General features: G+C 33.9%; 1 protein-coding gene across 1 annotated transcript; it reads left to right on the plus strand.

The window, feature by feature from the left end:
- The first annotated feature begins 7256 nt into the window (after positions 1 to 7256).
- Positions 7257 to 13442, plus strand: repo (homeobox domain-containing protein reversed polarity). The gene is made up of 3 exons (XM_077433014.1): positions 7257 to 8079; positions 10360 to 10483; positions 12394 to 13442. Exons 1-3 carry the CDS (start codon positions 7589 to 7591, stop codon positions 13165 to 13167), a joined length of 1389 nt encoding a protein of 462 aa, XP_077289140.1. The 5' UTR covers positions 7257 to 7588; the 3' UTR covers positions 13168 to 13442.
- The last annotated feature ends 1303 nt before the right edge of the window (positions 13443 to 14745 follow it).

Below are 14745 nucleotides of genomic sequence, written 5' to 3' on the forward strand. Positions count from 1 at the left end.
TATTATTACAACTTTATTGTATTACATTTATGTACTTTTTTATAGTTTCAATATCTTGATTACGATATCGATAACAACTGATCGAACAAAATACTCAACTTTCAGACAAACAATCACTGTCGAATTGTATGATTTAGTACGAACAAATCATGGGAACCGCCCCGCATGGGAAGTCGATTCTACCGCAGTATCACACCCTCCCCTAAATGAACACTACATATGTATGTACATAGGTAAAATGCAATTTTTTTTCAATCGGCGCAAACATGCGGGTACATACCTATCATCATGAGAACAATTACTTTGGGAAAAATTTTAAATCATATTTTAATTATTGAATGGAATCAAGACGACTTTTCTTACTAGTACATATTGTAAGCTTAAGCATACGAACGCCATATTGGAAGACCACTTTCTTATTTTCTGTGGTTTGATAGCTTTTTTATGGTTCAATATGTTCAGCCATTCAGCGGGTATAACCGTGGTTTTTATGAGTCATTTGGGTAGTTAGAACTCCCGCATGCTCTCATAACCGGAGGTCGCTATTTGAGAAGATAATACATATTTTTTGATTACTCGTACTTCAGCTTCATTGGACGAATTCCGACAGTGTGGAAACTGTGCGCCGCTCATTTTAATATTATTTTATTATTTATTACTATATTTTCAGCTACCTGATATCGACTGTTCCCATTGAATTCATCCTAGAGAGATTAACTTTTAAAAAGGCGATTTCGGAATATTAGTAAATTCAGTTTAATATATTTTTAATGATTAAATGTATATGAGTTTGTATGTGCTTGATTCGAAATATTTTGTGTCCAAGAAAAACTTATAGCTTTGAACTCTTTTAGAAAACCATTTCGTAATAAGAAATGAATGGAGTAAGGTTTAGTTTTTCATCATACATCGGCGCATACTTCATCCAATTGATCCACTTAACTCCAATTGCCCCGAGCGAGACATGCAGGGGCGCAAGCTAAATTGACTTCAATTAATCTAAACGACAATGACGCATTTCTAGCACCTAACACAAGACTTCTTCAATGCAGCATCACACAAAATCAACAGAAGATTCTGCATATCATACTTTCAGGAAATGTTAAACATAAGAGTTACCAGTCAATGATTTTAGGAATTGTGCAAATCATTAGTTAATATATCATTAAATATTGCATACATGCATTGACTCACTTTTATCATATTTATTTAAATTTAAAATTCTGTTTAAAATCAAATGAATTGTGAAATAGAAAAACTAACTAAAATGTTATGATAAAATCATCTATATTTTTAGGTAATAGAAGATGCATTCTTTTCCGTGAGAATTTAATTGTTTGAGTAAACACTCGAGTGTCAAGTTTCATACCGAGTTATTTTGGTTTGGGAACATACATGTGTTCGACGTTTCGCTAATCTTCAAACGTTGCGAATTAAAATTTCTCAATTTCCATGATGTGAAGATTGGTGGATGAACAAATAAACAGATTTACATAAGAAAGTGTCACACTTTAAACGTAATGGTTATATTAAAGCAATTAAAATAACCTTTTCATTCAAGTTGAGAAACACTGATTGATAGGTATGTGCTGTTGTTTTCAAAACACGTGTTGCAGACGGAGAATAGATCTATCAAACGAACTCGTCGACTTCCTCATTAAGTTCAATTGAATGATTCAAAGTTTGCTACAATATGAGGGTATTTTTTTTTTCGAGATGAACAACTTCAACGATGACAAATTTCGTGTGATACAGCAAGTTTTAAATTTGAGGTTTGTCCAACGATAAGAATGTGTAGACACGAGTGTAAAATGTTTTCATTCTAAGATCTCATTTTAAATGTATTTATGTATCTATGTTTGATATTAAAAAAAGTTCTACGTGGAAAATTCTTATTATAAAATTTCGTATACAAAATGTGTGTACATGATGGTTTGTGATAATGTGAAAGTATTGTTATGGTGAAGTACAGTATACGGGAATTTACAATGTACATATGTATATTTGATTTTGATGAAAGCGTTTTCCGATTGGAATATGAAAATTTAGAAAATTCTGGGATAGGGTAGTGGCGTGGATGTTAGCTGGGTGAGAATGGCCATCGGAGACGATGATGGTCTCTTTATAATGAGAGATTTGATTAGTCCTTGTTTAGGTTCATTATGGCCATTTAGGGCCGTTCGCACTGCTGTGCAACGATATGGCAACCGCTTGTGATTGATCGTGTCGACACAAAAAGTTTATATAAAAAACAAAAGCGTGGTTCAATTCATTATATTTAAATACACTAAATTTAGATTTTTATGAATGAAATTTACATTTTTTATACAAATAATTTTTTTCTTGATATCAAAAAAATAAATCACATTTTTTCATATCCTAATTCTAATATTTAAAAAAAACTTATTTCGTCACACTGACAGTTCATACAGACAGACGTTCACTGACAATGTGCAGTCTGTCAACTGATTGACAACTTTAGTTTTTGTAATAATTCTCTTCAACGTCATTATATTGGAAATATTTTGTTCGAATTCAAGTTAACCTTTTGAGTTCAGACGTCTTTTCTGTTGAAAGCCCACCACGCTTAAAATTTCGCCAACATTTCCAATTAGAATTATTTAGAAATTCAATAGAAAGCAGGTATAAAAATTGTAGCCAATGCTAACAAACCCTAGATCACTACCCTAGATAACTAGCGCCGATGATTTCGAGTTTTGTAAAGATATGTTTAGACTCTAATATATCTTGCAAAAATATAAAATAAATGTATTTTTCCAAACCCAATTCCATCTTATTCATTGTTGTTAAAATGTAATGCTCACAACCTAAATGCCAAGCCACAATCTAAAATACTCAGCAGTTAGGGATTTCCATCGGATAATCCTGCTATGGTTATAAATTCAGAAATTCCGTTGTAAACGAATCTTTAAAAACGTTGACAAATGAATGACACGGATTACACGACCCATGTTTAATGCATTTTCACTTTATCTATGTACGTAGTAACAATAGATGAAGTTTTGTAGTCATGCGAAAATTCAAACTCGAGATTTTTTTTGCAATGCTACCTGGAATGTCTTAGCGGGTAGTATTCTTATTTAGTTTGTACATGCTCAAAATTCAACGCCTATCGGCGCTTTTCAGGTCCATGGACTCGTAGGCAAAACGCTGATCGGCGTTTGTCAGCATTCAAAGTGTTAACATATTTTCAGAGATGAAATAAGAAGAGACAGCAGTAAGAATCGATTTCGATAATTATCTCAGGGTGAGTGTTCTTTTCATTTCATGGATATCAAAAATTCGCTTTTTATCAATTGCACACATATCTACATATGTGCACCAAAACCAATATTATAATATAAGTGCCTATAAGGCTATAAATGTATTCTATACGAATTTCTACTGAAATTCAGAAAAATTCAACCCCATTATTTTTAAAGGTTAGCATTTTGGTAATTTATTTTTATTTAGAATTTGGTATTTAGAACAGCAGTAACAAGATGTATAAACATTCTTTGTCCGTAAAATGAAAGTACTAAAGGGAAACACAAAAAACAAAACTCTATGAACATATGTATGTATGTATGTATGTTAGCAATATTTTATCGTTGAATTGTAATAAAGGAAAGCCTATATTTTTTACATATTTTCATTCTATCAGAAATTGATGATTAATATTATTGATGATTGCAATCTAGACAATCTATTATTGATGATTGCAATCTATTGTAGTAGATTTTTCTGACGAAGGCTCTAAAAGAAGATCAGAAACATGAAATTTACTCAAAGGAGAGCAAAAATTCTCACTTTAAGTTTCCTATTACTTATTATTAATTTATTGTTTGTCCATAAGATTATATAATCATTAAAACGATAATTTTTTTTACATATGTATTGTGATATCTCCAAAGTGATCTAATCAAGTATTTTTCCTCAAATGGAAAACCAAGCAAGGAAAATTTTCCGAGTAGCCCTATTATAGCAGCGCTTTGCAAGGTGACAGCATCTCAATCGAGTTCAATATTGACCACAATTCCAGCAATTGGCGACTAAAACTGCACCGAAATGCGGTATCGACGAGTTTAGGGGTCATCGGTTACCCTGCGAGCGCTCCTCTCTCTCTCTCCCGCCCCACTTATTAAGCCACTTAAGCCATTATCGGTAAATCGAAACCGACCGTTTTTTATTAATAATAATTCCTACTATTTACAGTACAGATCCTAATTAACGTTCGCGTTTGGCCGCCGTTGGCCCGTTTTGTCGTGCACTTATTTGAGTGCCGCGGTACAAGTGCGACACAAAAAACACACACACTTAAATATTAACGTGTTAAAATATTTTGAAATTTTGCATCTTGGAAGAACATAGCATCAGTGAATTCGTGCTAAAATTGTGAATTTTCCGCCGAAAAGTGTAATGTTTGCTACAAATTTGCACCGCGCGTTTGACGCGTGTCATAAACGACCGCCATTTTATGTAAACGTTCGTCTTTTGTTTATTGTCAAGTGATTATTGAATTCCATATTTATAACAATTGAATTTTATTTATTTAAAATTGTTGGATTTACAAACAAACGAGGATGAATAAAGTGATAAGTGGATAAATTGGAATTATTTTGAAGGTAAGATTTTTTATTTAATTTTATTTATTGCAAATAAGTAACTGTGTTCATACATAATGAATCATAAAATAAGAAATTCATTCAATTATTAGATTCTTATTAGAATCAAGTAAAAAATATTGCTAGTTTTATTTTTCAGGTAAGCAAGTACCTTTCTATTTAAGTATCTACTAATTCTAATTATCATGAATATAATCTAAAATTATTTATAAATCAATGTTATTTTACTGAATCTTCTAAATTATTATATGACTTCTATTCGATTCATCGTGAAATTTACAAAATCAAGTATGCATTCTTGATAATATGTATTTTAATGAACTTTGACGCCTTTTTATAATCAACTAATTTTAAAATAACGGAATATACCAAATAAAAAAACCTGAAACATTGAAGAATCTATAGCATTTTGAAGCATTTACAATAAATACGCTCGTTAATATACATATATAAATATAAGAGTCTAATATAAATACATATGTAATGTATCTTTCAGAAGGAAAACTGGAAATTCAGTAGAAATGAAAATTGTATCTTTTTATGAAATAGAAACATTACGTAGGAACAGATATTAGGAATTTTCATCAATATTTTTGTAAAATTGTGGGAAATCTTCGACGTTTATGACTGATATGATTTTTTATCGCCTCCTAAGGGATGATTCCCATGATTTTATGCGACGATCTGACACGTCCCGCATGTGGGAGCCCACATGGTGTCTGACCGGTGATGTGGCACGCGACCACCCCCATAAACCACCCCCCCTGAAAGTGGACCAAGGCACTTTTGCACGCGACCACAAAAAATAAATACAATACGCGTACGAAGTGACACATCCGCGGGTCGGAAAGTCCCGCCCCCCGAGTACTGTCATTGGACACAACGGGAATGTTATCGCTTACGACCTAAGTGTGCATATGTGCGATTTCAATTGTGAGTCTTATGAACACCGGTTTCAGTACTAGGGAGCTTCAAATTCGTTCGATGCTGCGAAAGCTTTCGCGCCGAGTGAGGATTCTCAAACGCAGTTGGTCATGAAAATGGGTATATGAAGATTTCGTTAGTAAATTTTTGTGTACATAAAATTACAGTTTGTTAAAAAAACGTAAAGGAGGTAGGTAATGATTAAATGTACAGAATTCTTTATAATTTATATGAAAATTTATGTTTTTTAATTCTTTCTTAAAACTGGAATAAATGCTGGGAGAAAAATAAGCAATTTGGTTGCATCAATAGAGTGATATCATTTTTTGTTAGCATTATATGCGTGCAATATATATTTTTTTATTTAATATATTTATGTACATATGAATACCGGAAATGAAAGAGTACCTGAATGCCACTTTTTAGATTCTGTGATACATCGATTTTTGTCAATACATTGTTCAACAATTGTACAAAGAAAATTGGTTTTTAGGACTTGGATCATATTTTAAAACTTTGTGGCTTGCATATAGAACGAAAATTTGTCAAAATAACCGATTTTGGATTGTTTGACACATAGATCCTTTTTACTTCCGGTTTCATATATTGTCAATAAATGAAAATTTTGTTTAAGAAAATAAGAATTTTTGAAAAAATAAATAGCATTTATGCGAAAATTATATACACAAAAATGAAGAAAGTATACAATTTATTTTATAATCATCCAAATTTCGATAATAGCACTGAATTACAACATTTCATGACTCAAGCCTAGGTAGTTTTTCTCAACTCGATTCGATCTGTACAATTTTTAATCAAATTGAATTTGACATTCAATTGTCAAAATATCAAAGTGATGTTTTTTTTATAAGAATTATGAATTAAGAATTATACACACTTGCCGATTAATGTCCAAATTAACTGGCATGCACCGTTCATGAACTGAACACTTTTTTGGCATTTTCATGAAATGAGCAATTTCGCGAAGCGGGTGTAACACATATATGTACATAACATGGTAAACGGATTATTGCAAAAATTGCGATCACGCGCACGATAATCGCGAATACGGAATATCTGGCATTCGAATTCTCGTTAGTACAATATTTCGCTTTTGATTGATGGAGTTTTTGGGTGCCAGACGTTCCACGATCAACATTTTATGACGTGCGCGAGATCGCTTTTTGCGGAATAGTCAGCAAACCAAATAACATAACTAGTAGCCTTGGTGTACACATTCGTGCACTTGATATAAAGTATAATTTCAAATCCATAAAGTGAAAAGATCACTTAGCCCGAGCCAATTATCGAACTCGAATGTTGCCACCGCCTATTTTAATTTCATCTCTGGAGATAATTAAACACGAACTTGAAGAATGAACCGCACGATATGGTGGCGTTGAAAATAAATAAAATAAAACGTCTGCTGTGCGAACAATCAATGTGTGTGACGAAATAAGTTGTTTATATACATGTATAGATTATAGCAAATCGTAGGCAACCTATTCTATGTAGTATCATAGAACTATGTATGAATCGTAGCATGGAATGAAAATAGGAAGGGGGAGGGGGGGTGGGAGAGCGCCTCGCACCACAGCTTGAGCACCGCTATCGGGGTGCGCTGTGATTGGTCGTGGGGTTCGGATGCTCGTCGACAGCAGCCGACGTCCACTTAAAATATAAATTGTGTAACTAAAGGACGAATTTGGTTAGTTGACCGCTGATTAAAGCCACTTAGCCGGTCGCGCTGTGTGAGTGAGGCTAGGCAGCGCCGTGCACCGCTAAATGAACACAAATTGTTTTATATTGGAGTTAATAAATTGGTTGCTGAGCCCGCCTAGCCGGCCCTGATAGGGTGTTATGGCAATTTTACTCAATCAGACACAAATTTAATCAACGTCAGTTAACTTATTTGCACTAATCAACCGGACCGAACGTTTCGCCGCGGGGAAGTTTTCAACCGGACTAATTGTATCGACGACAATGACCAATTAATTTCGCCAAGTGTTGTGATTCGAGCCATCCATCCGACCGAAAAGATGGAATCGAACGGATTCGACGATCAAATTTTCCAAGATTTCCAAGGACAGAGTTTGACCAGTTTGCAAAACGCCGGAGGTTCCATGTTGGCCAACAAGAATTCCCTGAACGACAGAAACTCCAGCAGCATGCACTCCATTCAAGTGATGCTGAGTATGCAGCAGCATCATCATGAGATGATGCTGGGCGTGTCGCCGATGAGCGGAAGCCCTCCGCCGCATTCGAAGATGTCCGAGCAGCAGTGTCACAGCACTTTGCAGAACGCCAGTATGCAGAATCAGCACGAGTTGGGTGTCATGTTCCATAATCCGGCCCTGGACAGTCCAGGGGGAGGAAACGGCGTTAAGAGAAAGACCGACGATGGTGTGATGCTGCAGCCTGTGGTTGTGACAAGTGCTAGTGACGGTGTTCCCATTACGAACCAAGTCACTAAAAAATCCGAGTCCAAAAAGAAGAACGATAACAACGGAATCAAAAAGAAAAAGACGAGGTATTTATAAAAATGGTTAATGATGGTGGTTGGTTTTTTTTTTTGTGCACCTTTGTGTTTTTACAATGAAAAATTAATTTTACGCATAACGTATTGATAAAACTTGATGTGTCTAGTTCCGCCTGTCATCAACTTCGTAACATTTTTTTTGAACATATGGTGTTTCTATAGGTTGATAAAAAATATAATTATATAGAGCACTGAAAATTATTAAAGGGATATCAAAAATGAGTATCAAAAAATGGGAAAGTGTTGCTAATAAGTCGAAAATATATTTTATTATTCAATTTATGTACCTTCACAAATTTTTGAAATTTACAATTTTGTAGTTTATAGTCAATTACTTTATGATTTTTCTTAAAATCCAAATTAAAAGCAAGTTATGTTAAGATTGAAAAAACCTTAAATTTTTTATGCGATAAAAATTGTTGTAATATTGAGATAAATCATATTTTTTTTGGGTACTAACTTAAAATATATTTGTTCACAGCGATATTACCCCTTAATTTTTGAAATGAGATTTTTTTTCTTAAATAATATAGATTCCAGAAACCTCCAAAACCAAGACCGTTTAAATTCAAATTCAAGTAGTTTATACAAAATATTTTTAAATGTATGGATGGTTAAATATAAAGATTGATAGTTAAAATACATATGTAGGTTATATTATAGTTATTAATTTAAATTTGTTGTAGATATGTCAAAATTAGCAATTTAATATTAAATAAATAAAATTCGACGAATTTAAATATTGGATATTGAAAATGAAAATTTGTAAATTGTCACATTTTTAGAGCTGGAAATTCTTGTCATTAAATTTAAATTAGCAAAGTGAAACATATAAAAGCCTTGTAAAGAATGAGATACGTTTTAGGTGCATGTCTATGTCAATATAATATTGCGATATATTTTTTATCAAGTAACAATATGACATACGTAGATACTTCTTACATTAGGGCCCAGATATTATACTTAAAATATGATAGGTTTGAGCCTTCTTTACTCCCTAGATCTTCATTAAATAACGAATTTGGAAAAAAGTATACCAGTTCCAGGTGTTCATTTAGTTTTATTAAATTACATAAAATTTCCGAACTACATAATTGAATATTTATAATTACATATAAAATATAGTGTCATATGTATGAATGCATGTCTTTTTGTTTCTTTCTGTAAATTCAAATCCAAATTGTGCGTTTTCATTATTTATACTCATTGCATAATTTAATTAAATAATGCTTATAAACTAGAGATAAATTGTATTGCCCGTAAATGAATGTGGAAAATACTTATAAAATGTTTCAATATATTTACCTGTATGTACATTGCAATTTTTTATCAATGTAATAAAAATAAATAAACGCAACAAAAAGCATGGTAGGTTATCAAAATCTGAAAATTAGACACTTAATATTCATCGTTGGTGGAAGTTCTCAAACCTTTTGTGATGATGTGGGTCGCGTGCCAACCATATGGTCCTCTGACATCCCTTCAGCATAAAGTGAAGGGTGGACACGCTTAAATATAAACGAGCCGATGAATAACTATCTGCTAATATCATCGGTAGCTACGCGTCAAACGATAGGGGTAGAAAAAACACTGAATATTTGCACAATAGCGGGGTAAATGTAAAAACGAATAAAAAAAAGACGAGCGAATTGAAATTGTTGTACACACGACTATTGAGGGGTTGATTGAGAAGTAAATTACCCCTATGTAAGTGGCGTAGAGATTATTATCTTCGCCAGATTCCAACAGTTGCATTACGATCGTGGTGATATCTGATGAAGAATAAAGCGTAAGCTATTGTATCAATAGTTGACAAGCTTTTCATAAGTTTTTTTGGAACTAGAGCTTGCATTGTGCATTTCTCCACAATAATATGCATTGGTTTGAGAGATTGTAGTTGTACCCACCTTATGTCATTTTTTATTGACTTAATGATGCTGTGTTAATAATCGTGCATGATGATCACTACGTTGAGGGGTGGCATGATAGTGTTTATTTTAAATTGGGGGAGGGGGGGTGGAAATAATATGCGGAACCTGCATAGAACTTAATGCAACATGTGTCGGAACGTGTCGAGTGATATCGAGCGTGAAATTAAATGCACACGCCCCGTCATCACTGCTGTACATTAAACCCTTGTTCCAAATATTTGATTATTAATTGTCTTTGTAGAGGTTGTTTGGATGAAGTTTTGTCGAGGCGAGTTCGTAAACGTTGTTTAGATTTTGTGCTTTTGATTAGAGTCTAATGGTATGTTTAATTTTGTTGCAGAACAACGTTCACTGCGTATCAGCTCGAAGAGTTGGAGAGGGCGTTTGAAAGGGCGCCGTATCCTGATGTTTTTGCAAGAGAAGAATTGGCTTTGAAGTTGAACCTTAGTGAATCCAGAGTACAAGTAAGTGTCATTTATACGATTTTATATTCATCATCGTTATTAATCAATCCCCATTTTATACTCCAACATCCTTCCATTATTTTCAATATTGTCCACATCGTCATATATATTCTTCTGGGTACTGGTGTCATCCTAATCTCGTAACAATGGGTTTCCATATATGTATCATCGGGTTTGGTGCATCCGCTCTAAAATCGCCAGATTAACAGAACGGCAGCTTTAAACGTAATTCTCGTTTTCTAGAATGATAGATTTGCACATCAGATGACGAGTAACCTTTCGATGTGCACAGATGCAATTATTAAAATTGAGTTGGATCTTTCTGGCGAGTTTAATAAGGCAAGATTCGGAACTTATCGAATCTTCCCTTATTAAACTCGCCTGAAAGATCCAACTAAATTTTAATTTATTACCATTTTAATAATTGCATCTGTGCACATCGAAAGGTTACCCGTCATCTGATGTGCAATATATCATTCGATAAGACGAGAATTGCATTTAAAGCAGCCGTCCGTTAATCTGTTGTTCAATTTGTCTGGCGATCATCAGAGATCAGCGGCCAGGATTCTTTCCAGCACAAAAAATGTTTCACTATTGTCCTACAAAGCAAGATAGCAAAACATAACAGAACCATTTTTTATGCTGAAAAGAATCCTGGCTGCCTATCCCTGCTCATCATACTCAGGGCCCGAAATGGACGGGAGTACATGGGAACGTCGCTCCCTTTCGTAAAACCCAGAAACCTAGCGCTCCCTCCCGTGAAAAATCCCTTTCGTAAATTTAAAAATGATTAATTTGAGAAACCCTGACTCATCACATACAAAGATGTCAATCTACTGTGAATACAATCACATATGTATAAATGTACCTACATATGTACATACGAAAACTTTTGAAGATACTCTTCTTCGAACAGTGGCCAATTAAACTCATATTCTACACCAGGCTTTCTCAAACATTGGAAAAAAACTTGCCCGCGGCATATGATTTTTTTAAATTGAACATATTGAATAAATACATTTTTCCTTTTACCTCAGATGACAAAATGTCTAGAACCGGCTTTGATATTTTTGCATGTAATGTATTATAATAGGTATAATAAAAAAATCAAAATCTGATCATACTGAATGGTGGCCTCTGCAACAAGCTTCCATTCGTCTTTGTTTTGGGTAGCTCTCATCTATCTCATTCCACACATTTTTCTAATTTCATCCACCTAAAAATCGCCCAAAAACGGGAACGGAAACGGGAAAACAGGAATGAGTGGCATTGAAACGCAATATTTTAGAATTTGATGTAAAAAAAATATTAAAAAACAATATTAATTTTCATGTTTAATGTCAATAATATTAATTATTAAACGAAAATTTTTCTTATATAAAATTGTGAATTATTTTACTCTTAACCACTATTTATATAATTAAGCTAGCGGTAGTTAAATTGAAATCATTCAATTCAATAGTTTGTGTATTCAGCGATGAATTTATTACTTATTCTCAAAATAAAGCAATCGTAAAAAATCATTTAAAAATATTCATACATATCTATATGTAAATTCAAGTTTTTGGAATATTCTGATTTCAAACATCGGGTTTCGGAAACATTTGATTTTTATTTATAGTAAGTTTTCGGAATTCTAGAGCAGGCCTAGCTCTAGAATGACATCACTGCGTCCGAGTACTATTTATGCATCTCCCTCATTCATCTTGATCTGCTAGTCACATATCCTATTCTATTATACATACATATGTATCTTCGAAATTACTAAAAGTTTTCACCCATATATTTTATTTTCCTCCTTTCTCACTATATCAAACATATTCAACCAGAACCTTGCTCTTCAACCTCTCAAAGAAACTTTAAAATGTATTTTCTCATCATTAATCTTGTGATTTTTTTTCTTCAATTAGGTATGGTTTCAAAATAGAAGAGCGAAATGGCGGAAAAGAGAACCACCGCGAAAAACTGGCTATATCGGATCAAATTCGCCCAGCTCTACAACCTTACCCAACAACTTCACCAACTTAAACTCAAACATCGGAGGATTTTCTCAAAACAGCGTCATCAATACGTCAGCGCCTGTCGACACGTGGTCTTATCAATCCCCATACGAACTTTCACCTCACATAAACCTCATGTCTCCAACAGCTAGCCCTTACCCCGGCTTCAACTCTTCATCCTCGGGACCTTACTCTTACACGAACATGCTCAACAGCCACGAGACGCAGATATTCTCCGGCCCAATGAGAGGCCACAACTTCAGCGAATATGGAGTCATCAACAACAGTCCTCCTCAGATGGGTGCTAGGGAATACCCAATAATGATATCACACTCACCTACCCATTTGACTGGTGGCAACGTGGACGATTCTGGGAAGTTGGATTCATACACGTCCCACTTGGACGAAGTCAAGTATGTGAGCCAAGTGGGTGAAGACAAGTACGTGCCTTGCGGCTTAGATGACGGGAAGTATGTTTCGAACCTTTCGCCCAAATACCAAGATCATATGAGTCCCGTCAAGTACGAGAACGATGGATCTTTGATGAACGGCGATTGGTCTGGTTCACCGGGACGAGGTCAGCCCAATGTTATACAACTGTCGAGCAAAGATCAACAAGGGAACATCAAGATGGAGCCGAATGTCAACCAAACCAATGTGACTCTACCCCCTTTTATGAATTGAAAAACTCTCTTCTGAAATATTCCTGAAACATGCATCTGGAATCTTTCAGAAAAGAGTTGAGGCTTCGGTTACGTTTAGCGGTACATATGTACATATTGATTGACAATGCATTTAACGTTTTTATTTTCGAACAAATGGGTGAGATATTTAGATATGTAGTTGGAAATCATTAGGGTTGAAATATTGCTCTGGTTATCACTAGTTAGCCAGCTCTGGTTAGCTAGAGGTATTGATTGCAACCTTTTCGCCTTCTACTTAGTTGCAAAATAATCTATAAATAAATAATGCCAAAAAATGGAACGTGTGACGCAGTGCCGGCCTTACACTCTCGGGCATTTTTTTTTTAAACACCCTTAGAAAAAAATTTCGCCTTTGGCGCTCTAATCTAAAATTTTGTATGGCTTTTGGCGCTCTTATTTTAAAATTTAAAGCGCCATTGACGCATCGAGCGGTGCCCTAACTTATTTGGCGCCGCCCAATCTGGCCCCCCCCTAAAACCGGCACTGGTGTGACGTCACGTTTATTAAATAAAATGTAACTCTCACAAAAAGTACATATGTAGGTTTAATGGCAATAAAAAGTTACGTGTTTTATTGAACAGCAATCTTATGAAATAATTATGTAAAATTTTTGAATTGTAAATACATAGATACACTTACACAAATGGCCATATTAGTTTAATAGGATGAGTAAATTTTAAAACAAATAGAGTTGCCAACTCTATCGTATGTTTTATTTTAGTTTCAAGTTTTCTTATCATTAAGTGAAATTGTTGACATCACTGTTTAAGATGTTTCAAGTGGACAGACGATCAACTTCTCAATTACGACTTGGGTTTAGTTTAGGTATAGCTTTAGGAAAATAGAAACGTAATGAATATTTTATTTTAATATATGTATAATTTTTAGTTATTAGATTTGCGTTCCACTGTGCCTTAATGTTTTGAGTTTGATATTTATTTTTAAGTATTATGTATATACATATGTTACGGTTGAAATGTATCTTCCAGTTGTAATATATTTTGACTAATTGGAATATATTCCATCTAACTTAGTACGAACTACCGTTAAAGTTGAAGTGTATTTTCAGTTGTAATATATTTTGACTAATAAGAATATGTTCCGTCTAACTCACGTAATTTGCGCTTATGTTTAGCACCGAAAAGTTACCGGGTTCGATCCTGTGCTAATATTTAAGCTGCTGGTCAGATTTGGATATAAGTCGATCGTTTCCTATCAGAGTTTGCCAATTTATCTGATTTCATTGTTGAAACGATTCCTCCATCAAAATGGCAAAAACCATTCTACTCGCTATATCACACATATCTGAATTTGATTTATGTACAATTCTAAATCCATAGATATCTCTATGGATTAGTTCATTAATTGTTAATTTCATGTTGTAATAAAAAATGTTATGTAATAAAAAATGCTGCAATGTTTGTAATTAATTGTTTAGGGCGCATTGGGGTTTACCTGTTAGGCTTCCTGGTATATATCTATGTAAAATAAAATATGGTGAATTACATCTCAACTGGTATGTTATAAAAATATATATTACAACTGAAAATATATCTCA

Source organism: Arctopsyche grandis, chromosome 6 (assembly GCF_051622035.1).
Source record: "Arctopsyche grandis isolate Sample6627 chromosome 6, ASM5162203v2, whole genome shotgun sequence".
NCBI lineage: Eukaryota > Metazoa > Arthropoda > Insecta > Trichoptera > Hydropsychidae > Arctopsyche > Arctopsyche grandis.

What these genes read in the sequence shown, in the direction of transcription:
- repo (XM_077433014.1), top strand. Translation starts at nt 7,589, where the DNA reads ATGGAATCGAACGGATTCGACGATCAAATTTTCCAAGATTTCCAAGGA. An exon ending in ATCAAAAAGAAAAAGACGAG is followed by an intron (nt 8,080 to 10,359) that starts GTATTTATAAAA and finishes ATTTTGTTGCAG; the next exon opens with AACAACGTTCACTGCGTATC. An exon ending in TTAGTGAATCCAGAGTACAA is followed by an intron (nt 10,484 to 12,393) that starts GTAAGTGTCATT and finishes TTCTTCAATTAG; the next exon opens with GTATGGTTTCAAAATAGAAG.